General features: G+C 43.2%; 1 protein-coding gene and 1 pseudogene across 1 annotated transcript in view; both read left to right on the top strand.

Annotated features, from left to right (window-relative positions):
• The first annotated feature begins 427 nt into the window (after positions 1 to 427).
• On the top strand, positions 428 to 1705 carry LOC114685944 (annotated as a pseudogene).
• A 387-nt stretch (positions 1706 to 2092) lies between these two features.
• Positions 2093 to 26151, top strand: part of LOC114685943 (sodium- and chloride-dependent transporter XTRP3A-like) — a 43703-nt gene continuing 19644 nt past the window's right edge. The window contains 6 exon segments of the mRNA XM_028860576.2: positions 2093 to 4000; positions 17469 to 17609; positions 19113 to 19204; positions 21130 to 21357; positions 24217 to 24327; positions 25255 to 25496. Coding sequence (XP_028716409.1) covers positions 3808 to 4000; positions 17469 to 17609; positions 19113 to 19204; positions 21130 to 21357; positions 24217 to 24327; positions 25255 to 25496 — 1007 coding nt within the window. The 5' untranslated portion in view covers positions 2093 to 3807.

Raw genomic sequence — 26151 nt, 5'->3', positions numbered from 1 at the left:
TTCGATCTCTGGCACCCACATAAAAAGCCAGGGACAGTGGCACATGACTATTTCTCCAAATACTGAGGAGAGGGGGAATGTGGAGACAGGAGAATTCCTGGAGTGCATTAAACAGCCATCCTAGCAGAATCATTGAGATCCAGGACAGTTTCAATAGGCAGTAACTTATTCACTGCTGAGATTTGCTTTGCTAAGGGATGGAATGCTCAGGGATATCTTCATGACCTTGGAGTTGGTAAGGAAGAGGTTGGGCTTTTTCTTGTTATTATTGTTTTCAGTTTTTTGGGTTTTTTTTGTTTTTGTTTTTGTTTTTGTTTTTGTTTTTGTTTTTTTTGAGACAAGGTCTCTATGTAGTCCTGCCTATCCTGGACTCACTATGTTAAACCAGGCTGGCCTTGAACTGACAGATCCTCCTGTCTCACAAGTGCTAGGATTAAAGGCATGTTCCATAATCCTGGCAAGAAAAGGTTGTTTAAAGTAAGACACGACCTGGCATGATTCTGGCCTGTGCGTCTGTTCTGAGGAGCAGCAGGCAGTTTCCTCTGTCCAACTTCTCTCACACTAAAGTGAGTGCCTCCACCTCATGGAAGACTCAATGGGCATGGACATAAACCGTCTTAGGCCTCAGAACTACCTTTTTGGTTGTGAACTAAAAGCTGACAAGGATTATCACTTTAAGGTGAATAATGATGAGAATGAGCACCAGTTATCACTAAGAACGGTTAGTTTAGGGGCGGGGCAAAAGACAAATTACACATCATTGCAGAAGCAATGAACTATGAAGGCAGTCCAATTAAAGTAACACTGGCAACTTTGAAAATGTCTGTACAACCAACAGTTTCTCTTGGGGGCTTTGAAATTACACCACCTGTGGTCTTAAGGTTGAAGTGTGGGTCAGGGCCTGTGCACATCAGTGGACAGCACCTGGTAGCTGTAGAGGAAGATGCGGAGTCAGGAGATGAAGATGAGGAGGATGTAAACTCTTGTCTGGAAAACAATCTGCTCCTGGAGGAGGTAACAAGGTTCTGCAGAAAAAAGTAAAGCTTGACGAAGATGGTGAGGATGAGGATGGTGATGATGATGATGATGATTTTGATGATAAGGAAGCTGAAGAAAAAGTTCCAGTGAAGAAATCAGTATGAGATACCCCAGCCAAAAATGCACCAAAATCAAACCAAAATGGAAAAGACTTAAAACCATCAACATCATGATCAAAGGGTCGAGAGTCTTTCAAAAAGAAAAAACTCCTAAAACACCAAAAGGACCTAGTTCTGTAGAAGACATTAAGGCAAAAATGCAAGCAAGTATAGAAAAAGGTGATTCTCTTCCCAAAGTGGAAGCCAAGTTCATTAATTATGTGAAGAATTGCTTCCAGATGACTGACCAGGAGGTTATTCAAGATCTCTGGCAGTGGAGGAAATCTCTTTAAGAAAATGTTTTAAACAGTTTGAAATATTTTGTCTTACTTAATTTCTGTAATAGTTGATATATCTGGCTGTCCTTTTTATAATGCGAAGTGAGAATTTTCCCTACTGTGTTTGATAAATGTTGTCCAGGTTCCATTGCCAAGAATGTGTTGTCTAAAATGCCTGTTTAGTTTTCAAGGATGGAACTTTACCCTTTACTCGGTTTTAAGTATGTATGGAATGTTATGATAGGACATAGTAATAGTGGTGGTCAGATGTGGAAATGGTAGGGAGACAAATATACATGTGAAATAAACTCCATATTTTAATAAAGTAAAATAAATAAATAAATAAATAAATAAATAAATAAATAAATAAAAATAAAGTAAGACACGAGGGAAAAATTACCACAAAGACAACTTTTAAAAAATTGATAATTTTTTCAATATTTATATTTTATGTGTATATGTGTCTTTGTGTATATACATGCAGATGCATGTAGGTGCCCTCAAAAACCAAAAGAAGGTATTGGATCCCCTAGAGCTGGAGTTACAGGTGGTAGTGAGCTAACTTTGTGGGTGCTGGAAACTGAATTCCAATCCTCCAGCCTACTTGCTTATTTTTGAGATAGGGTCTTCTATAACAGGCTAACCTTGAACTTGTTATGTAGCTGAGGATGACCTTGAACTTCTGATCCTCCTGCCTCTACCTCCCAAGTGCTGGGATTACATGTATACACCACCATACATACCCAGTTTATGGAGAGCTGGGAATAGAGTCCAGAGTCTCATGCATGTTAGGCAAGCACTCTACAAACTGAGCCACATACATCTCCAGCCCAAATTGGGCTTTCCTGAAGTTGAGAATTCTCTTCATTAGAAGACACTTATGACAGGCCAGAAAGGCAACAGAGTAAGAAATGAAACTGTTGGCATGTAACGCAGACAGGCCCCATAGCCAGAGTAGGGAAATGAATGCAAATCAGTAGAAAAAGACAACCCAGTAAAAACTAACCAAAGGCTTATGCAGACATTTCAGAAACCCAGGGCTCTTTTGATGGCCTGGTGAGTATATGGAAAGTTGCAGACTTGTCAGTTGTCAGAGAAATCAAAAGGCAAATTGAACCATCAGCACACAGTCATAAGTCTAGACAGATCTTTATAAACCGAATGGCAGGGCTCTGACTCCCACAGATTGTTCTCTTAACTTCATCCGTGCTGTGGCACCTGCCCCCAATAAATGCTTTTTTTTTTTTTTTTTTTAAACAGAATGTCGAGTGATAGGATACAAAGCAGCTGAGGCTAATGAGAATGTGAACTGGCATTTCCTAATGCCACCCATAGTCCCAAAGTTCCCTGCAGTGAGCGCACCCATCAGAGGAGGATGGTAGAATGTTCACACTAGTTCTGTTTATTAAAGCCACAAACTGGAACAACACAAATGTCCATCAACAATAGACTGGAATTAGGCGTGGAAGGAAGCAGGAAAGGGGGAAAAATCTATAATCTGAAGCTGCTTAAGTATCCAGAGTTCCTTCTGCTGTATCGTGACTTTGTTTTCTTCTTTACTGTTTTAAGGTTAAAAGTTCCAAGATAGGTAGTTTAAGCTTGTTGGGCGAGAGGGGGCAGGGGTTTGTTTTTGTTTTGTTTTCTATTACATATGAAACAGGGCCAAAGGTGTTAAATGACTTGCCCAAGCAACAGAGCTTAGTCAGTGGTGGAGTAGAGACACAAACAACAGACCCTATTTGGCATCACTGCACCAAACTTTGTGGAGTCAGGTTCAACTACATTTCCTTGTTGGACTGGCAAAGCATGAGAAATCTTAGGTTTCCACCTAACCTGGGGAATGAGACTCTCTAGCTCCCACTGGCCTCACAGTAGTTGTTCAAAACCTGATTCTGCCACAGTTCAGGTGTAGGGAAGAGTCAGTAGATGGAGAAGCGTAGGTATTCCATGTGTGCTAGAATCAAACTCGGCCTCACAAGTGCACTCTGCCACTGAGCCTCCACACGTACCCTCTCTGTGCAAAAGTCATCTCTCCTCTGAAACGCCCTGGGTCTTGTCTACCTGGATCTAGGGCTTATCCTTTACATTGTCCCTGCATCCCCGATTTATGTGAACTAGGTGGTATGAAATGAGACTGCCTCGGTAGGTCAAAAGAAGTCAAGAACAAATCATCCCGCAGTATTTAAATATTCCCGCCAACTGAATGTCTGCTCTGGAGTAGTGCCTGGCATATTGGCATCGATGAATCAGTAAGAAGTTGAGGAAATGTGATCCTTTCCCCGCGCTCTGAAGTCCACACCCGGTGCCAAGCAGGGGCGCCTTCCCTGCCGTGGCTCTGCTGGGTGGGGCTCGCCTATCTCCGCTTACGGGCCTCGCCCCTCTGGCGCGAGTTAATGAGATTAGCAATTAAAAGGCGGGCAAGCAGCGGCCAGAGACCAAGCCCTGACAGACACCCAGCGCGGGCCATGGAGAAAGCACGGCCTCAGTGGGGCAACCCGCTACAGTTCGTGTTCGCCTGCATCTCCTATGCTGTGGGCTTGGGCAACGTGTGGCGCTTCCCCTACCTGTGCCAGATGTACGGCGGAGGTGAGTGCGGACAGGCAAGTCGCGGCAGGTGCCTGGACGCCGGGTGGCGGTGGCGTTCAACCCTGCGCTCCCCAGCTGGGGGTGGCATTCTGTCCCGAGCGCCCCAGCTCAGGAAAGTCTTACGCGCTTCAAGGGCGAGTGGCTCTTATGACAGCTCAGAACGCGGAGGCGCAGGGCCTTTTGCTCTAAGATACTGAGTCCTGAACCAGAGCTGCAGCTCCAGCAGGTGCGGGGCAGCGGCGGGAACTTGCTGTCCCGGCACAAGTGCGTCACCCCTCTACCGAGGTGCAAAAGTGAGCAGTATTGTTTAACAGGAACTTGTCATACATCTTGCAGATCCGAAATTTAAGTCCCTGACCACAAGTTGAAACACAAATCAAAAGGATCGTGAGTTATTTCTTTAATTTTTCTTAATAAAAAAGATTGGTTTGTGGATGTGGAGACTTGGTTTGGGCTTGGAATCATAGAAGGCAGGAAAAACAAATAATTCCATACCCGGATAATTTGTTTCTTGGTTCTGCTGTTGTTTTGTTTTCTCTGACCCAAGGATGGGAGGGGAGAAACTGAGGGTGAGGTGTGGGACAGACAGCAGCACCCTCACCCTGCATTCCCTTAGGGGAGCAAGGAGTGGGGAACTTCTGGACTGAAATCTGTATGGCATGGAGGAAGTAAGTCTCAGCATATATTTTTAAAAAATCCTCTTCAATTCCATTTTCTAAAACCTTGTCTAAAGGAAAACTCAGCATTCTAACTGAGGCAGAAAATGGCATCGTCACCGTCTTTTAATGAGATCAAAATGTTAGAAACTTTTTAAGCCCTTCAATAAATTGTGGAACACTCGCCTAACAGTGTGCTTGATAGCCATAAAGGTAAAGTTTTAATAAGATTTTCTCTTAATATTTTATCATATGTTAAGTGGAGGGAGAGGAAGTCTGATTCAAAACTAACATTTTTAAGCAGTTGTGCTTAAAACGAGAGAAAAGAAAACTAAGAGAAACATTCCAGTGTTTAGAGTGGTTCTCTGGGGGTTCCTGTTTACCTGACGGCATGTGTGTCTACATGGGGGTCTAATCAGCACTGCTTTTCTCACTATCAGAACAGTTGAAGATGTTAAATTAGCGTATTACAAAATTTAACCTGTTTAAGAAAATCTAGCCCTCCCTCCTCCTGTCACTCTAGCCAGATCAAAATCAACTTAACAAAAGGTTAATCTATAGATTAAAAAGAGTGTATTCTTGATTCTATGGCTCCTTTATTTTAATTTGAAGTATTCAAATAATCCATATGTAGAGGACATATGCCATCACATGCTTCTAATGCTTCATAACTGGCGTTGGAAAGAATTATTTTCACATTTTTAGTACACCTTCCTTAATACCTTTATCTGGCTCCATAGTTCCCAGCCACCAGGCCAGGTAAACCACACTGTCACATGACTGCTTGATTTCTTGTTTATAGTCTTTAGGTGGGTACAAGTGATGCTAAATGGCTCTGAAGTTGAATATGTCTGGGGAGACCTTCAAGATACTGGAAGAAGAGAGCAAAAGAAATTCTAGGCCTGGTACAGTGGATGTTTAGCTGGGACTGAGAATCTGTGTGTAGATGAGTGGATTCATGTGGAGCAGCAGGTGAGAGGGGAAAATTATAGGTTAGACAGATAACAAATGTGTCCAGAATAAAAATTAAATTGTTTGTCCCAGCACAGTAGACATTTGACTATCTCTTGCCTGATAGTTCCACTTTATCCTATGCAATTCATCTTCATCCCAATCCCCAAGCTCTTTCCTGCCTCAACTACCCACAAGTTGGGTATCTAACTTCCCACTATGTAGCTCCTCCCCCTAACTTGGCTGTTCTTTACTTGGAGAACTTCCATGTTACCCTCCCTGCTGGTCTTTCTGACTCTCCTTACCTGTAAAATCAAATGAACACTTGGTCACAAACACTGGGGGCTTTAGAATTTTTCTCTCACCCTGCCCATCCAATCCCCCAGTGCAGTGAGGGTGGAGGGAGTACCCCATAAAAATGTACTGAATGAATAAGCAAGACCTGCAATGAAAAGCTATAAATTCGGGCTGAGAAAATGGCTCAGTGGATTAAAGTACATGTAGTGCAATCATGAGGATCAAAGTTTGGATACCCAGGACCCAGGTAAACATCTGGCAGATGTAGGAGTCTGCACTCAGGAAGCAGAATCAAGATCCTTAGAGCAAGCTGGGTAGCTAGACTAGCCCGTTAGAAAACTCTGAGTTCAATTAAGAGACCTTACCTCAGTAAACAAAATGGAGACTGATGAAGGAAGACACCCACCATCAACTTCAGACTTACACTAAATATGTGCACATGTATACACACACAAAGTCAACAATGAAGAAAGAGCAGTTGTGTGGCTGGAGAAAATATGGATTATGCATTTTCCCTGTCTTAATTATTCTCTAGATGATATTTGAACAAGGAAAAAATTAGAGGGCATCTGACTTTATAGAAGGTCAAGTCATTCTCAGAGTTAATGTTCTATTCCTCTTCAAAGCTCTCATTTCCCTCTGGGATAGGAACTAAGTTCTTTTAGCCCCTTAATTTTGATAACCCAAATTGATCAACATATTGCATCTCAAATGGAACCCCTCTCAGAGACCCATAGAGAGGACAGATCTGACTTTTTTGGGGGTTGGGAGGTTTGAGGCAGGGTTTCTCTGTGTAACAGCCCTGGCTGTCCTGGAACTCACCCTGTAGACCAGGCTGGCCTCAAACTGCCCAGCCAGGATTTGACATTTTTAAACAGGGCCTGTTGAGACTGATACTACTACTAGTTCACAGACAATACCTTGGAAGAAGGGTCAGGGTTGTTCAAATGTCCCCATTCTATCAGCTGCTGGGGGCTTGGCTTGCCATACTGGGTCATAAGTCATAGCATTTGCTTTGCATCCTGGTATAAACATTCCCACTATGGATGGCTTCAGAATGCCACACAGTTCCAGGGTGCAAGACTGAAAAGAGGTGAGGATGGCTAGGTGTGTGAGGTGCTCTGGGAAGGTTTGTATATACCACTGGAGTCAGGTGCTATGGTGAACATAGCTCAAATGAGCATCCAGCCTGGGCATGATGCACATCAAAGTGTCCAGGAATAGACAGGGACTTACCCTACAGTGTTTACTTAGAGTGTATACATGCACATTCAGGCTGTGTCTTGTGCTGTTTCTATAGTTCTGGGTAGAACAGAACCTGAGTGTCAGAGGTCAGACATTAAGACTCTAGCCAAAAGCCAGGTGGTGGTGGCGCATGCCTTTAATCCCAGCACTTAGGAGGCAGAGGCAGGAGATCTCTATGAGTTTGAGGCCCACCTGAACTACAGAGTGGGTTCCAGGAAAGGCACAAAGCTACACAGAGAAACCATGTCTCGAAAAACCAAAAAAAAAAAAAAAAAAAAAAAAAGGAAAGAAAAAGACTCTAGCCAAAACGAACTTCCAGTTATTAGGCCCTAAAGTTGTGGTCTAAGCCATAGAAGATCCCTCTGCTGCCCTTCCCTGGTATTTTCAGCATCAGTCCTAGTGACAATGTACTCCACTGGGCTTCTGGCTTATCAGTCAGTCATGCTGTAGAGCATTTTCTACAGATGTTCAAGTCAGTCTTCACAGCACCCCCAGGGTTGAGCCTGTCTGTTACAGAGGGAAAACATGCCCAGAGGAGCAAAGATGGCCTCAGGAGGAATAATAAGGCTTCCACCATCTGTCTGCAAATGGGACTTTTTCTACAGCACTATGTAGCTTCTGTATTTAATGTGATGAAGGCAGGAGCTCCTCTTGTGGTTCTCTCAGTCAGGGCTTCAGATGGACATTGGAGGGGCCTGGCCAAGAGCTTGGGTGTCCTCTGTGTTCTCCTATAAAGGTCCCATGTACCTTTTGTTCCAGCCTTTTCTCCATTTCTGCCCTTCTCTGCGTACACGTCACAATGCCTGATGTCCTCTGTGCATTTCATCCCTTCACCCTCCCCTGGAAACCTCCTGTAGCTAGAGTTTTCCTGCCTTGCCCATAGTCAGGACAAATCTTTGTCACCCGCCAGTCCCACAGCCGCTCAGACCCAACCAAGTAAACACAGAGACTTATATTGCTTACAAACTGTATGGCCTGTGGCAGGCTTCTTGCTAACTGTTCTTATATCTTAAATTAATCCATTTCCACAAATCTATACCTTGCCACGTGGCTTGTGGCTTACCGGCATCTTTACATGCTGCTTGTCCTGGCGATGGCTGGCAGTGACTCCTTCTACCTTCCTGTTCTTTTATTTCTCCTCTCTGTTAGTCCTGCCTATACTTCCTGCCTAGCCACTGGCCAATCAGTGTTTTATTTATTGACCAATCAGAGCAATTTGACATACAGACCATCCCCCAGCACAGCCAAGTGCAGACCATCTCAGACACCTGCACTCAGGCCCATGGTCCTAATCATCCTCTATGCAGACCTGCTGGGTAAAGCCACGAGGAACCCGAGAACGGGCTCCCACAGGACATACAGAACACCCCACAGCAACCTCCTCCTCCCCAAATCAAAAGTATCCCATGCAGCCCTCCTAGGCACGTAGGCTAAGCCATCTCTCCTCTCTGTGGTAATGTGTCTCACCTCATGGTAGAGAAGAAAGTGACAAGACTCAGTGCCATGTGTTAGAGAAGTCTCCATTCACTTGCATGATAGAATTACCAATAATTGTAAAAAAAAAATTACATATGTATGCTTTCCCAGTGCCCCACCCCTAGAAGTCCTGAGGTGGTCTAGGTATGAACCTAGAGAGTTTTAAAACCTCCCTATGGGATTCTTTGCAGTCTGTAATCACTGTCTTATAGTTTGTTCTAAGAAGTAAGGGGCATAAAACAATTAAAAATGAATAATGTAAACCTTCTAGGAACTTAAGTCATTCCATAAATATTTACTGAGTATCAGCTACAAGGCAGGACTTATATTATGGGGGAGCTAGCAGAGATGGATACTACTTTGGGGCAAGAAGGGGCAAATGTATAAACATTCTACGCACAGAGCAGATGGAGCTTTCACAGAAGGCTGTTTACTGAAACAATGGAAGAAGGACTTGATGTATGATGGAGTCTAGAAAGCCTCTAGCAATGGCATCATTAAATGAGTGCACCAGAGAGTTAAGAATACTTAGAATACTCCAAGCAGAGTAAACTGTGCAAAAGGCATAGAGAGCATACATTTGAGGAAAATAGCTAGAAACTCCAGGTGACTGTGATACATGAAGCAGAGATCAAGGCAATGGTTGGAGAGGTGAGAGGAGGTGAAGAGGTAGCCAGTACGTCTTCAAAGGGCCCTGTTCATGGGCTGAAGAAGAACTTCAATTTTTACTCTTGAGGGCAAGGCCAGGTTAAGTGGGAGAGTGGTGTGGTCATGAAGCACAGCAGGATGATGGCCGGAGATAAACTGGGTGGTGGGTGAAGGAAGGATGTTACAAGATAGGTGCAGAGAAAGGACTAGGAGAGAAATCCTTGAAGTTTTAGATCAGGTGGTCAGAGACAATAAGAATGGTTTCAATTTTCCTCACCTGTGCTTCTGCTTTGTTCCTAAAACATGGATCTGAGTCAACCCGCCCCCCCATGGGAACCTATAGAGTAAACTGAAGTGGGAAGGAGGATAAATGAAGAGAATGAAGGAGTCGGATGGAGTCCTGCATTGAGCATAATAGTGGTTCTTTAAGTGGTCCTCATCACAACAGGCTGCAGGGTCATCTAGGATGTTGCTTCTTAAATCAAGAAAGTGCATGCCTCAAGAAGGAAATCAGGTTAATGGATACCTGCTGTGGGTTTTGTAGAGGACAAAGGTATGTAAGTGGAGGGAGACCAAGAGTCAGAAAACATGACATGAGTTGACTTTCTGTAAGTTGCTAACTTTGGGTTTTCTATCTCTTTTTTGAGTCTCAAAGAGGTATAACTCAATGTAAGGGCTTGGCCCTAGGGATACAATGTCACACAGAAAAGAATTTATCTACCAATGAGATCCTTGGGTTCAGCAAACAGGGTACTGCTATGGTAATTATAAAGGTAAGTAATTGCATGCTCCAGAATAACCTATTATTTGAGTAGGAACTCTGGAAAACAGAGAAATATATGAAGAATAAAATACAAAATCAGGGTCTAGAGATGAGGCTTAGTAGTAAGACATTCACCTAGCATGAGTGAGGTCCTAGGTTGAATCCTTAGTACACACACACACACACACACACACACACACACACACACACACACACACAAAATAACTAACAAACAACAAAAAACCCTTGAAATTCCACCACCCAGAGATAATAACTGTTCCTATTATGATAATAGGAAATAAAATGTATTTCCTCCATCAGTATCAAGAATGAAATGTTATCTTTGATATCACCCTGTGGAGTTGAAACTTAACACATATTTTTTGTTTAATAAGTTAGAACTACATTTTACATGTCATTTGATGTTTTGCTCTTAAAATTAACCTAACCTAGTAGGGCCAGCAAAATGGCTCAGTGAGTAAAGGCTCTTGCTTCCAAACCTGATGACTTGAGTTCAAATCCCAGAACTAAATGACAGAGAGAACCAACTCCTGCACATTGTCCTCTGACCTTTGCATTTGACTTCTGTACACATGATTTGACATATGTAAGAAAGCACCTGGCCAGACACGATGACTAATAGCACTCAAGTAACTGAGGCAGAGAGATTTTGGGCTCAAGATCAGTTTATGGTATGTAGTGGGACCCTGCCTCAAAAGAAAGAAAAGAAAGGAAGAGGGAAAGAAAGGAAGAGACAAAAAATGAGGAAAAAAACTTTTGTAATCATTTTCAAAGTCATGTCATATTCTTTAAAAATATAAACTTAAATAGCTCTATAGCATGTCATTTATAGAGGTAACAATACATTTAAACATTTTCCAGTTGTGGAACTTAATCACCTTAAGATTTGACACTTTATTATTGAATTGTCATAACTTTTAGTGAAAGAGTTCAATCCATTTATAATCATTATCAGACTATATTCACTGTTATTATTATCATTATTATTATTGAGACAGGGTTTCTCTTTGTAGCCTTGGCTGTCCTGGAACTCACTCTGTAGACCAGACTGGCCTCAAACTCAGAGACCTGCCTGCCTCTGCCTCCCAAGAGCTGGGATTAAAGGTGTGTGCCACCACCTACTGGCTATTGGCTGTTTTATGCTATCTTGCTGTTTGATTGTTGCATTTTGATCTCTTATAATATAAAATATATTTGCTTTTTTCTCTCAAATGGCTACAAGTTTTATGTTCTGATTTTACCCTACTAATAGTTAATAATTTTGAAAAAAAATGTATTTCCTCCATTAGTATCAAGAATGAAATGTTATCTTTGATATCACCCCATGGAGTTGAAACTTAACACATTGGCATTCCATTTTATGTTGTTATAACTGAATAGCACCAAGTGAGTAATTTAAAGCATAGGCATGTGTTTAGCTCACGAATCTGAAGGCTGAAACAGTCTAAGAGTATGATGCCTGCATAGGCTGCTTTTCTCATTGCTATGACGTGGTACCTGACAACAGTAACTTAAGGAAAGAAGAATTTGGCTCACAGCTTTAGGGTAGCATCCATCCTGGGAAGGAAGTAATGGCAGCAGGAGCTTAAAAGCTGCTGTTTTCCCTGCTGTCACCACTACTCTCACATCTGCTAGCATGTCTATGCATACACACAGGTGTGTGGGTGCATGTTCACATGTTATCTACACACGTGTGTTATGCCAGAGGTCAACATTGTATCTTCTTCAATTGTTCTCCACCTTATTTTTAAAATTTTTAAAACATTTATTTTTATGTTATGTCTATGAGAGTTTTGTCTACATGTATGTCTGTGTACCATGTACAAGCTTGGTGCCCATGAAGGCCAGAAGGGGTGTTGGAGCCCCTGGAACAGGAGTTATGGATAGTTGTTAGCTACCAGGTGAGTGCTGGGAATTGAACCCATGTCATCTGCAAGAGCAGCCAAAGCTCTCAACCACTGAGTCATATCTCCAGCCAGTCCTTGTACTTTATTTTTTGAGACTGAACTCACTGAACCTGGAGTTCTGCTAGGCTGGCTGGTCAGCAAGTCCCAAGGACTTAATGTCTCTGTCTCCTCAGTGCTGGGATGGAAGGCATACTCAATTTTTTCTGTGGATGTTGGGAATCAAAACTCAGGTCTTCATATTTGTAGGACAAGCCTTTTACTGACTGAACAATCTCCCCAACCCCTCTTTGTCCTTTTTATTCAGTCCCGGACCCTAGCCCATTGAACGGTACCACCCATATTTAAGGTAGTTCTTCCCTTTTCAGTTAAATCTTTCTGGAAACATCCTCACTGACACATCCACAGGTGTGTTCCTTCAGTGACTAACTTGACTAAATCTAGTCAAGTTAACAATGAAGACTGCTCACCAGAGCCAGTATTTGCTCTGCATTATGCTGTATTATAACATGACAAAGAATCTCACATGCTGAAACAGAGAAGCTCTGCCTAGAAAAGCTTGCTTTTATTCCAAAGCCACTCCATCTCTATGTTTCATTAATTCATTAATCCATGATCCAATCATCTCTCAAAGGTCCCACCTTCACATATCATTACCATATGAATTAAGGACTTGAGTTTCCAACACATGAAACTTGAGGGACACCTTCAAACCACAGTATACTTCTACTTCTTGCTCCTTTCCTTACACCATTCTATATAGCACATTTTAAAAATATAATCTGGGATTTCATATATGTGACAGTGATTATTTTATTATTAATAATCATGTTTCCCTATTCATAAATTTTTTCTCTTTTATATTATTTTTCCAATGAAATCACCAGTATTATTTTTACACTTCATTTGTTTTGCTTACTTATTTACTGTTGATTACCTATTTTATAACACAACTCCATACTTAAGTTCTTTCTTCTGATCCCACACTGCAGCTCATCAACAATTCTTTCAGGAACAAAAAAATAAAGGACTCAATGTTAAGACTATCTTTCCTTTGTAGCACCATGAATGGGTTGCAATCTCCTTTGCTCAAAATCTATAAATTTTTTTTCTATTGTTTTCAGATGTTTAATTCTGTGATGGAGAATTCTGTAGCTAATTTTATTAATTCTTAGGTACCCTAGGCACTTAAAGTATCATGGAAATATATGTGATGTTCTATATAATGTGTTGTTCACAATCACATGATCAGGAAATTGTCTTACAAATCTCATTACTGCACATGTTCCAACTGTTGTGTCTGTGGTGTTCTCTCCCTCTCAGTTCTAGATAGAGCAAGGGCTTAAGTTTGCTGGCCATGCCTTGTCCACCTCTTGATTCTTTTTCTGTGTTTGTGACTATGCTCTACTTTTTGTTCCCACTGGGCTTTAAATTTAACAATCATATTTTTTCATCTTTAAAAAACCTGTTTTCTTCTGCACTGTTCATCATCATTGCCTGATGATATACAATAAACATAAATCCTCTCTGCTTTCTTCTCTTTCTCACAGCAAGTCTATTTTAGAGAAAGACATTTGTTCTAACACTCAAGGTATTTTTTGTGTTTATCTACAGCGTCTTATCATAAGTTCAAAGAATACTTCTCATTGCCCATCCTTATGGATATACTTTCTCCTGTCTTATCTAATTCACACACTGAAGGGTTTGTGCATGTGTGTGTGTGTGTTTATCTACAGTGTCTTATAAGTTCAAAGAATACTTCTCATTACCCATCCTTATGGATAGACATTCCCCTGTCTTATCTAGTGTACACACAAGTGAAGTCAAAGGAAGTTAAAATAGTTCTATGTGAATTCTTAGGCTGTTGTTTTAAATCTATTTATTTTGTTTGTGTAGTGGTCAGAGGACAACTTTTGAGAGTCAGTTCTCCCCTTCTACCGTGTGTGTCCCAGGAATCAAACTCAGGTCATCAGCCTTGGTGGAAAGCACCTTCACCTGCTAAGCCATCTTACTGGGCCCCATGTGAATTTTTAGGTGCTCTGTTATTAGCAACATGAGTGACTTTCAAGACATTTCCATCACTATCCTCCAGTAATATCTTTATTACCTACCCTCCTATAGAACCACTACTGTAGAACCATTATCACCAACAGTCTGTGGAGGACATGCTCCTTGTCAGACCCTTTGTTAAGAATTAAAGGGTTGGGTGGCAGTGGCACATACTTTTAATCCCAGCACTCAGGAGGCAGAGCCAGGCAGATCTCTGTGAGTTTGAGGCCAGCCTGGTCTACAGAGTGAGATCCAAGACAGGCACCAAAACTACACAGAGAAACCCTGTCTTGAAAAACAAACAAACAAAAAGAATTAAAGGGCAGTGGTGAGCCAGATAGAGTCTTCTTCTGTCCTCAGTGGGTGACTTAAAAGAAGTCTGGGAGTAGCATAGCTGTAAATAGTACAGGGACAATTGTAAATGGAAGTCCTGTCCCAACTACCCAGTCCCAAATAAACGCACAGAGGCTTATATGAATTATAAATGCTCAGTCAATAGCTGAGGCCTATTACTATCTAGCTCTTACATTTTGAGTTAACCCATATTCCATATTTACGGTCTGCCACATGGTGGTACCTTTATTAGCATGGCACATTCATTTCCTACTCCCTCTGGCTGGCGACTCCTGACACCACCCTTCTCCTTCCCATCATTCTTAGTTTGGTTGTCCTGCCTATACTTTCTGCCTGGATACTGGTCAATCAGCGTTTTATTAAACCAATTCGAGTGATAAATCTTTACAATGTGCAAGAGGATTATTCCACAACAGACAATTGCCTCAAAATCAGGAACTATGAGACCAAAGATGAAGACCCTACCTCAGTATTTGAAGAAGTTATTGGAAAAAAATGGTATGCGTAAAAGGTCCAGTAAGACCTGAAAGATACTAACCTGTAGTCACCAAGTACTCCCTGGGCTCCAGCTTTGTCCAGTACCATGCAGAGCTGAGTAAGGACAAAAGCTTCCTCAGTGGTAAGGAGACATACCAGGAGAAAATGGTGGCTTCTTTATTTTCACATAGTTCATTACTCAAAAAGTAAGTCATACAGAGTATAGGGCAGAGAGGGAAGCCTGTAAGGAAGCCAAATATGTGCAGAAAATGGAAAGGGGAAGACAAAAGTGAAGGTGATAAGGCCTCCTAGCCAGGGAACAGTGGCCACAGAGGGAAAGTGTCAATTTTAGCTCAAGTATAAGGAGCAAGAAAAGAGGGTTTAACCAGGAAGAGACAGAGAGGTAAAGTAGACCGAGTACCACAAAACCAGGGAGACACTTATAAACTGGGAGCCAGAAGACCAGCATGGAGATGGAATGGTGCATGACACAATGCTGGTAGAGATATATTGGCAGATTTCAGGGAATTAAGGAATAAGAACCATGTCACTTCCTCCCAGTCATCCAAGCTTACACAGACATACAGGCGGCATGGATGCTAACAAAAAATGCTCATATATGCTGTAGTTATCTGTTGTGCATGACAAACCACTTGAAAGTGATAGAGTATGTTACAGGCAGAGGAATTATAAACACAACTAATGCACTAATCGTTGTTTTAGGTAAGAATTATTAGTTCATGTAAAACGACCACACAAAAGAATGAGAATCAAATTCTCCAAGTCTAATGCAGTGGCCAAACATGCCTATAATGCAGCATTTGGGAGACAAAGGCAGAAAGATTGCCAGCCTAAGCCATACAATGAGACCATGTTCTAAAACAAAAACAAAAAGTATCCCCTCCAAATTACTTTATTGTTTCAAAGGGAAGAGTTAAGTTTCAGCAGAGAAATCTTAAGCCACTTAAGCCACATGAGCAAAGTCAGCATTACCAAGAAGGGGCAAATGGGCATCCTGTACCTCTGAAGGAGGACATCAGGTCACTTTAATGTTTCTGCCAGAACCTCAAATGAGAGACATTCCATAAAATAAACTCTCTGGTAAACTTCTAAAGTGTCAAAAAAAAAAAAAAAAAAAAAAAAAAAAAAAAAAAAAACTGAGGAAACTTTAAGACCAGATCTGAGAATCTGACTGTAAGCTGGATCCTACTCTGGGAAACTGGTAAAATTTCAATAAATCTGTATAGCAAATATTCTGGTTTTGTTAACTGCATTGGGAGTCTGTCAGAGAATTTTGCTTTTAGAAACTTGGTCCCCACTCAATAATGTTTAGAGGTAGCATATTTCAAAAGTGATTAGATCATTAGGGTTTTGGCATTGAGGATAGATTTTTATAATCAGAGAAGTGAAGTTTGCTATAAAAATTTAGTTCACATCTCACTCTTGCCCTCTGCTGCACTTGTCTTCAGTAAGAAAGGACTCAAAGCCAGCACTGTGCTCTGCATGGTGCCTCCTCCAGAACCAAGAGCCAGTGCATTTCCATTCTTTATAACAGACCTGATCTCATGTACTAAGATGCAACGTAAGTGTACTAAGATGTGTTACTTATGGAACATCTTTCAGTTTTGAGATTCCTCTATAAATGCCTCATATAATGCTTTCTCAGGAACGTGTTTTATATGCATTTTTTCCAAGTCTGCAGTTGTTCTTTTTGTTCTGCTAAGTGTTGTTCAAGGGGGAAAATGTAGTGTAGTTCAGTTTATCAACATTTTCTTCTATAGATGGTGCTTTTACTTTTGAATCTAAAACATCTTTGCCTAACCTGAAGTTATAAAGATTTTCCCTGTTGCTTCTTTAAGTTTTAAGCTCTAGGTAGTAAATACAGGCCTATGATCTATTTTCATAGTTTTATATAAAATTTGTAACATGGATTACATTTAGTTTATCTGTACATGCATTTTCAGTTGTTTTAGTGTCTTTGTCAAAAGGGTGGCAGAGCTCATTTGCCTGAACTGTGTAGTTGGGGGTTGGCAGAATGATGCAAATGACTGCTGAGCAGTGCTAAAAATATCCCCATTCCCACTTGGCACCAGGCCTCGGATTTCACCTGACCCCAAACAGCAGTCAAGTAAGTAGGTCCTGTCACAGAGACAAGCTGACCATGGGACTCACTAGGTCTGCTGTGGTTACTGTTTGACACTTTGGGTTTTAAAAAAATGAGATTATTTTATAACCTCTGAGGCTTGGACTACTATTCCATAAAGCTTATGGAAACATAGCCTTTACTAGAAATAGATAAATAGATTTATGTATAGACAAATAGAGGGACAGAAGGAAGAAAAGAAGGGTGGATAGATGGATGAATAAATGAATCAAAGGATGGTCAGATAGATGGGTGGGCTGATGTATGGTGAGAGAAATTGTAGAAGGGAGGGTGTGTGGAAGGTAGAAGGAACAAAGGCAGAAAAGACCTTTCCATTTTGAGTGGAAAGGTCTGAGAGGAGATGGATGGGGAAAAGGACTGGATGGGGAAAGGTAAGGTGATAAAAGCTTAGTTGCACAGAGGTAGGGCAAGGTAAATCCCATCTCTGCACATTGACCTGATGTTCTGCTCTGGCATCCCACAGGGAGTTTCCTGGTCCCCTATGTCATCATGCTCGTTGTAGAGGGGATGCCACTCTTGTACTTGGAGCTGGCTGTGGGACAACGCATGCGTCAGGGCAGCATCGGTGCCTGGAGAACCATCAGCCCCTACCTCAGTGGTGTCGGTATGTGGGATCCTTTTCAGTTCCTCTGACAGAGACTCACGCGTTTCTGGGCATCACAGGGGTGAGGGTTGCTGTCCATAAGCAAGGCCTGTGACTGGGTTAACTGACAGCTTAGGGAGGGCTACCATGGAACTTGGGCAGAGAGGGCCCTGAATTCTGACCCCCATGTGCAGCCCCCCAAGGAAACTCCACCTCAGGGCATCTGCACTCTGGACCTCAGCTTGAGATTCTGTGAATGACTGGACACAGCTGCCTGGCACAACAGCATTCATTCAGTCCCAACCACCTACCATCTAGGGATGTACACAACTGCCTCCTGCTTACTACATGCCTGATGCTGAGCATGACCTATGTGTGAGCTCATTTCATCCTCACCACGCCACTTAGGGGCTTTGGGACACCACAGTGATACCTGTATGCAGATGCGTGCATACCAGATGTGGTCCACTGCACCCTTCCAGAGTGACCTTCAGTCACTGTCCCCTGGCACCTCCAGGGTGTGGTTCTCCTACTTTGTAAAAGTCCAGGGTCCAGGGCCATCAGTGGCCATAGATATTCTGTGCACCTTCATGCCCCAGAAAGGGGAGCAGACAGGAATGCTGAGTAATGGTTCATGAATGAAGAAGGGTCAATTTGATGTGACCCAGCACAGCTTTAGAAGAAGTGTGTCGGGGCATTAGGAGTCATCTTCAAACTGCCTCCTCACTGTGAAGAGCTATGAAGGACATCACAGAGTCTGCTGAGGCAGTAACGTATGCTGCACATTGGAAAGACAGGGAAGGCTGCCTGGCCCCTTGGCCACTGACACCCACTTACTGGCCTGAATTCCCAGTGGGGTGGAGGGAGCTGCTGCTATGTAATGATACTTATACTGGTATAGTCTACAATGCCCATGGTCAACAACTTATAGCTCTCCTGGTTACATGTGGGATGACAAGAGTTTGGCAGTACTCCTGAGGGCCAGTGTGAGTCCACTTTAGAGCAACCTGATTGCAAACTCTCTCTTTTTCACAGTGCTACTGTGGGACCCTCATAGGTCAGACCAGGCTGGAGGTAGGGGTTATCTGTCTGCTTCACCTCTCACACTCCTGCCACATGGATGGGGTTGGCTCCAGTGACTCATCCTCCAAAAGGAGCAAGCATCATGTCAGGCATGTGGTTGGCACTTCTCCATAGCTCTCCTGGGTAGTTTTGGGCAAGCTCTGAGCTTCAGTTTACTCTTCAAAAGAAGGACAATACTGTTGTGAGAACTAATGGCACATAGAATACTGAGCCCAGGACTTGACATTTAGATGTCAAAAAACTGTCATTAGTCTCCCATCTCAGATGATCAGCAGTTAGGGGTAATAACCCTTAGGAAGAGGTTGTAGTTGTATCAGGTCTGTAGAAAACCTGAAGAAAAAGTGTTTCTGTTTTGGGATGTCACCATAGTTCTGTCATTCCAGTGCCACTGGTTAAATCACATACATCTGATCTTTAGCATGGCCCTCTGCTTGCTCACAGGTGTTGCTAGTGTGGTGGTCTCCTTCTTCCTTGCCATGTACTACAATGTCATCAATGCCTGGGGCTTCTGGTATTTCTTCCACTCCTTCCAGGTGAGCCGACCTCTATCCAGAGCAAAAGCAAAAAAGGTAGAAGATGCAGAGCCATTCACCAAGTGGGAAGTTAGTGGAGGATGAGAACACCAGCCTATAGGAACCCTCTAAATGAGGGGAGAGGGTGAGGTATGCCACACATTTCAAACCAAGCAGAGACATCAGAATCCTTTACTCGTCACAATGTGAGCTATGCTATGCAACTCTATGTGTGTGCACATTTCTGAGGAGCAGGTCCACAGCACTCAATGGAATATCTACAGAAAGTGTCCTGAAAATATCACAAACCATTTTATGACAAACTCAGGAGAAAATCTGTGGCAAGGACTTATGGGGATGACTTCACCATTCCAGCAAGTCTGAAATGGTTATTTCTCCTCCTGTCCTGTTTCTACCTCCTCCCCTTGCCATCTGTCCTTCCATCTTCCTGATTCTAGGCTGACCCTGAAGATCCCAAAAGTTCACCTAAAAGGAGCAATGATACTCTTTAACACTGTAGGGGCTATTTTCAATGACAAACATTTTAAACAATGCATTATCCAAATTCTTGTTACTGATATTCTAGAAGGGTCTAGGCATTGTGGAAAATAAATAGAAGATCCACTATTCCACACTGAGAAATGGTCTCATGTGGACCATCTCTCCACCACTCATGTTCTGTTTCCCCCATCTTCAGCCTTTCACTCTCAGAGACTCTAATCCCACTGCCTCCATCTCAACCGCTTTCCAGATGGAAAGAGCAAAGGATCTAGGAAGTACTGCTTTAATATCTATGCATTTCATACTTCACAGGTTGTTGGACTTCCCCTTACCCTGCACTAAATCCCCTTCCAAGGTCACAGGATAATGACACAGCAGATCTTCACTTACACTTCTATGGGCCAGGCATGTCCCTGGAACATATAAATCTACATTCACATCGTCATACACACCACATGAGGGCTTTTGCCCAATCCCACAAGCGACAAGCTACTCTACAGGACTCTACTTCATGGGGTGCTGGGTGGGGGTCCTTCTTTAGCCAAGCAAATGTAGGGACCCTATCTTTACCTTCTGATGCAGATGAAGAGAGAAAAGAACTGAAAATTTCTCAGTTGTTCTATTGAACCTGTTCTTACATGCCCTAGAGCTACTTCATGCAGCATGTACATTGACAGGAACATTTAAAAAAAAAAAAAACCCTGAGGTCCACCTCATCTCAAGCAAAAGATCCCAGAGATCCTGGGTACAGCCAAGGTATCCTCAGGTTTGCAGCCAAATATGTGAAACAGAGTGAGTTAGAGTGGCCTCAGCAGAGAGATCAGAGAATGGACTAGGTGAGGCAACTGAGTTTATGAGGGTTTCTGTTTCTTGGCTGGAACCTACTGCTGGTTTTCACCAGGCACCAATGTCTCCCTCCTGTGGCCTCTCCATCCAAATAGACTCACCATTCCAAGATTCTAATTCAAGTACCTTCACTGCTTGATTTTTTTTTACTTGTTTTTAAATTTTGTCTTATTTATTTTATGTGTATGGTGTTTTGTCTGCATGTCTGTGTACCACACGCATACCTGGTGCCTGCAGAGGCCTGGAGAGGGTGTCAAATCCCCCAGGACTAGGGTTACAGATGGTTGTGAGCCATCATATGGGTGCTGGGACTCTAACCTGGATTCTCTGGAAAAACAACCAGGACTCTTAATTAGTGAGCTATTTCTCTAGCCCTACAACTGGTTTTGAATAGGGACAAAAGGTAGCTACAAGGATCTGGAAAGTCTAGGCCAGGAAGCCTCTGCTCCACTGTACCCTGTTGCTTAAAGCAAGCCACGCTAGCCTATATGTACAGGACAAGGTATAAATAAAGCCTCCTGTCAAAGCCACTTCCTATCATCCTACCCAGACCTTGGCCTTCCCCTTACCTTTCTGTTGATTCTTACTTCATTCCAAAGGATCCCCTGCCGTGGTCTATTTGCCCACTGAATGGTAACCGCACAGGCTATGATGAGGAGTGTGAAAAGGCTTCATCAACACAGTACTTCTGGTACAGGAAAACACTCAACATTTCACCATCCATCCAGGAGAATGGAGGAGTGCAGTGGGAGCCAGCACTGTGCCTCACCCTGGCCTGGCTGATGGTATATCTGTGCATCCTGAGAGGCACCGAATCAACTGGCAAGGTGGACTGGGGAATGTGATGGTGATGCATCTGGGTGGGTGGATGAGTAGCACCTCAGCCCTGACCTTGATCAGTGCCAGGGGCTGTCTCTTGCAGTCCAGAAGTAGAGGCTTCTTGGATCAGAAGGCATGGATGGTATTATTGGCATGTTCCTCTACTAGCTGACAGTGAAGGTTGACAGAAGGGTTGAAGTTGTAACACTGAATCTGAAATGAGATCCCCCAGCCAGCTCCCAAACTCAGCTATACCAGGGCATTTCATGGAGATCTTTAAACATCTGACAATTCAGTCCTTCCCCCTCAAATGCCAGAGCTGTTATTCTGGAGAGGGACCTCAGCATGGACAGATGAGCCAGCTTCCAGTGACTTTATTGTGTGACTGGACTTGGGGGTCCCATTTCAAAGTGCTTTTAGGGACTCAGTGAGACCCAGAACTGTTGGATTCTTCCTTGGTTTGTTTTTTGATGTTGTTGTTGTTTTGTTTTGTTTTGTTCTACAGTTTTGGGTTTTAGTTTTTGTTTTGGCTTTTACTTTGAAAGTTTCTCCTTATGTAAATCAGGCTAGCCTGAAACTCACTATACAGCCCAACCTGGCCTCAAACTCATAGTGATCCTCCTGATTCAGCCTTCTGAGTGTTAGGATTGCAGACCACAGATGTGCCACAATACCTGGATTAGGCCTTTTATCTGCCTAAGTCCTTTCTTCCTGTTGGATCCTCAGGTTTCCATTCCTCCTAGGGCTGAAAGAGCCGCTGTGTTTCCATCACCTGCACCTGTTTCAAGCTGGAGCGAATGTTCCATACTCAACTACTCTGCAAAGTTGACCACATGCCCACAGTGTCTTATTCTCGTAACAGCCCCTCAGAGTAGATACATGATGACACTCCCAAAAGGCTTAGATAGGTAAAGTGATCTTCCCAAGATCACAGGTAGGGACAGCAGAGTCAGGACAGAGCCCAGATTTACTCCAAGGACTTCCCATCCTATTGGTGACATGCCCCATGAATGTTTTCTTCATGTCTTTTGTGACTTAGTCACTTCCCATTTTTCTTCTGAGAATCTCACTCTCCTGATCACCTGAGCTGCCTTCTCCAGCACTGACATTTTTTTCCCATGAGGTATCAAGCTTAGAACAACCTATGTCATCAAGCTATTGCATGACAACCCCAGTGTTATGCTTTGTATGACATTTTACATTGGTTTCTAAATCCCCATAGTGGCCAGCACCTTAGCCCCAGAGCACTTTGCCTCACAGTTGAGCAGAAGAATCAGGGTGCTTTCTAAAGTGAACTCAGACCTTGCAGCATCTGCTCTGTCCCAACCTAGACCAAGCATGATCCAAAAGATCTAAAGGTGATGTCTGTACTCTTGAATATTAAAGCAGTCCTTTCCTCTCCAGGCCTCTTACAATTGTGAAATTAAGAAGAGCCTGGACATGATATCATATCAATCCTCACCATCTATTTTCTCTGTGGATGCTATGACCCCCTCCCTGACAGAAATGTCCCAGCAGTTCCATGTATAGGGAAAGATGCTGCCTTTTCCTTTTCTGTTGAAACCTCTCTTATTCTCCTCTGAATTTTTACTTGTTGATCAGAAGTTATTACTTATGATAGATTAAGCTACACCACGTGTCCAGCCATCCTTCCCACAGGGAAAGGAAGGAGTCATTTTTGTGGAGACTCCAGAAAGCCTGTAAGAAACATGGTCTACTGGGTGGGGGGAGGAAATTCAGAGCTTTCCATGAGTGTCCTCTAAGTGCCCAGTGTTACGGACCTGGATCAGCCCTTCCCCATATCCCTGAATTTCTTTCACGTCACTGACTGAAGGACCCTATCCATCTGTATCTCTATCTGGTCTGATATATTAGATACTTGGGTATGTTTATTAGTTCACTAAATGTATAAGCACATAGCCCACATTCTTCTCAGTCTCCCACAGACAGTCTTAGAAATTCATGAAATATGGTGCCATGCCAACGATGAAATGGAAGACTGAGCATAATTCAAACATATCAAGACATGGCTCTCTAGCTGTGTTTCTTAGAGGTGGATCCAACCTAAAAGAAGAATGATAAAACAAAAACAACCTTGCCAAAAAAAAATTTTTGCTTTTATCCATGAACCTATGCATACATAGGAAGTGATTTACCCAAAATTTCTTACCCAGGCTAAGCAGACATGCACCTGAAAGTCCTTATACTTTGAGGGTTTTCAAAAGTCAGGATGACCCCAAGTCTGGGATGCCCCTGCCAAAGCAACCAAGAACACATCCTTAAATTATGATGCATATCAATAGGGAAAGAAGATTGGCTTAACCAAATAGTGACTTTTCATGAAGAATGTACAAAATCTCACCAGCAATATCTATTGCATTTATTGTAGGAACTTCGTTTCATACATTGCTTTCTACCCACAGGCATGCCTAGTCAGGCTTCTCTCAGATCCCATCCTGGAAAGCAGGTTCTTCCCACAGTCATTGAATTAATTTCCCTTTTAGAGACAATATAGATTTTGTAAGTGATTGGTCTTCCTGCTTTTCTTGGAACCCCAGAAAGCTCAGAGCCAAATTTGGCTCAAATACTGAACAGAGAGACTCACATGTTTTGTGGGCTCCTCCAGCCCTTTTTAGAGACAGAGGGGCTGGAGGAGTGTGGAAAGCAGAAAATTCATGGTAGCAACAGATATGGGTAGCAATGTCCCATACTGCCTTTCTCCAAACCACACTCAGACCCTGTGTCCTACTCAGGATCAGTGCCACCTGCAGCTGTCAGCAGCTGCGGATGTATCCTTGTGGGGATGGTTGTCTGCCCTTCCATCCCTACCTCTCCAGCAGTCTTATTCTGTTCCTGGATGCCCACAGGTGGTCTACTTCACCGCATCAATGCCTTACTGTGTACTTATTATCTACCTGGTCCGTGGCCTTACACTCCATGGAGCCACCAATGGCCTGATGTACATGTTCACACCCAAGGTATGGGCTGCAAGGGAAGGGGACTGTCCCTTTCTGGGGTGCCTGGGAGGAAAGAGAAGGGGTAAGATCTGTAATCAGCAGGGCTGATATGAGCCCAAGACTGGGCCAAAGACAATGGGTATCCTGGGGGCCCAAATTCCTCCTCAGACAGGTCATCCCAAGCCTTGTACATTCTGGAAGTTAAATCCTCTGCCCATCCCCTCCTGCTGCCCTCACTGCCCTGATGACTAATGCCTGTGCCTTCTTTCTGGTCTTCCTGCTCCAGTTCTAACCCAAAGCCCTGTCCAGACACTCCACTGAGCTAGGGACCATGGGCACCACTCCAGTCATCTCCCTTATCTATCCCCATATTTCCCTAGACCCTTTCCCTCTAGGTTGCCATGATCCTCTCTTTAACTTTTCCTTTCCAGTCACCCTAGCCAGTGTTCTTCAGTGGGGATGCCATTTTGAGTAAGGCACATTCTTTGCTTAACAAACCTTGTGGCTGGACTCAGATGACTGTAGCACCTTTCAAAATATACACCCTTGTTGCAAAACCTCAAGTATCAGTATTAGGGTCACCTCAGACTTGACTCCACATCCAGATCACATCATCTAAATTTCTGTGCATTAAGACCAATGCAGTGCCTGGCTGGTGATTCAGAGGTTTCATGGGCTTTGGACTATTAGACTAGACAATATTCAATTGCACTCTCCATGGGTAGGGTGCCATAGAGGGTATGAGAGGAAGAGTGCTGAGTAGTTTACCTGCCAAGGAATACACTGGAGACAGTCTGGGACAGGGACCTGGACTCCAGCCCCAAGCCACCCTGACTTCCTGCATATTAGAAGTAATTTCTTCTCCATCTCTGTGCCTCCATCTTCTGGGAGGGAGAGTTTGGGATTAGAGCCCAGGATTTCTCAGCCCTGTCCCTACTGGCCTTTTAGATGGAACAGCTAGCCAACCCCAAGGCCTGGATCAATGCAGCCACGCAGATCTTCTTCTCACTGGGCTTGGGGTTTGGCAGTCTGATTGCTTTTGCCAGCTACAATGAACCCTCCAACAACTGCCAGAAGCATGCCATCATTGTGTCCATCATCAACAGCTCCACCTCCATATTTGCCAGCATTGTGACCTTCTCCATCTATGGCTTCAAGGCCACCTTCAACTATGAAAACTGCTTAAACAAGTGAGTCTAAGTTGTCCCTCAGAACCTTGGGCCTCAAGTGGGAAGGCAAGGCTCCAAAGCTCTGAGCTGGAAGGGTGACTGGGAAGGACTGGGTTCCCAGAAGTCAAGGGGTAGAGTAAAAACTCCAGTGTTGCAGTCTACATCTTCTCTCAACTACATAATTTCTGCCTTTTACCAGCACTAGAAACTGACGGTCCAAAAAGTTAGGGCCTGCCTTGCAGGGAATAGGTAGTTTAAGGTGGCCATTGCACTTAGTAGAAAGGGGCTTTCAGCAAAAACTGCCAGTGTCTTTGGTCCCATTCCCCATCTCAAGTGTAACCAGGACATCTCTAGCCAAGTCTCAGAGACTACAGTTTACTGTCTTTGGCTTCCCTCAAAGATGCTAAGATGTCCAGTAGGGCGGTCACTTACACAAGTAGCTATCTCTAAACTAGGACTGAAACTAATAGAAGTCAGTATACATTCAAATAATTTAATTTGCACAGTGATATAAAATTACGTTTAAGAATTCTAAGCCAAATGTAGTGGTGCATGCCTTTAATCTCACCATTCTGGAGGCAGAGGCAAGTGGATCTCTAAGTTTGAGAGTAGCCTGGTCTACACAACGAATTCCAGGACAGCCAAGGATGCATAGTGAGACCCTGTCTAAAAATAG

Source organism: Peromyscus leucopus, chromosome 7 (genome assembly GCF_004664715.2).
Source record: "Peromyscus leucopus breed LL Stock chromosome 7, UCI_PerLeu_2.1, whole genome shotgun sequence".
Classification (NCBI taxonomy): Eukaryota; Metazoa; Chordata; class Mammalia; order Rodentia; family Cricetidae; genus Peromyscus; species Peromyscus leucopus.
Note: the sequence above shows the minus strand (reverse complement) of the source record. Positions and strands in the feature narration are given on the sequence as shown.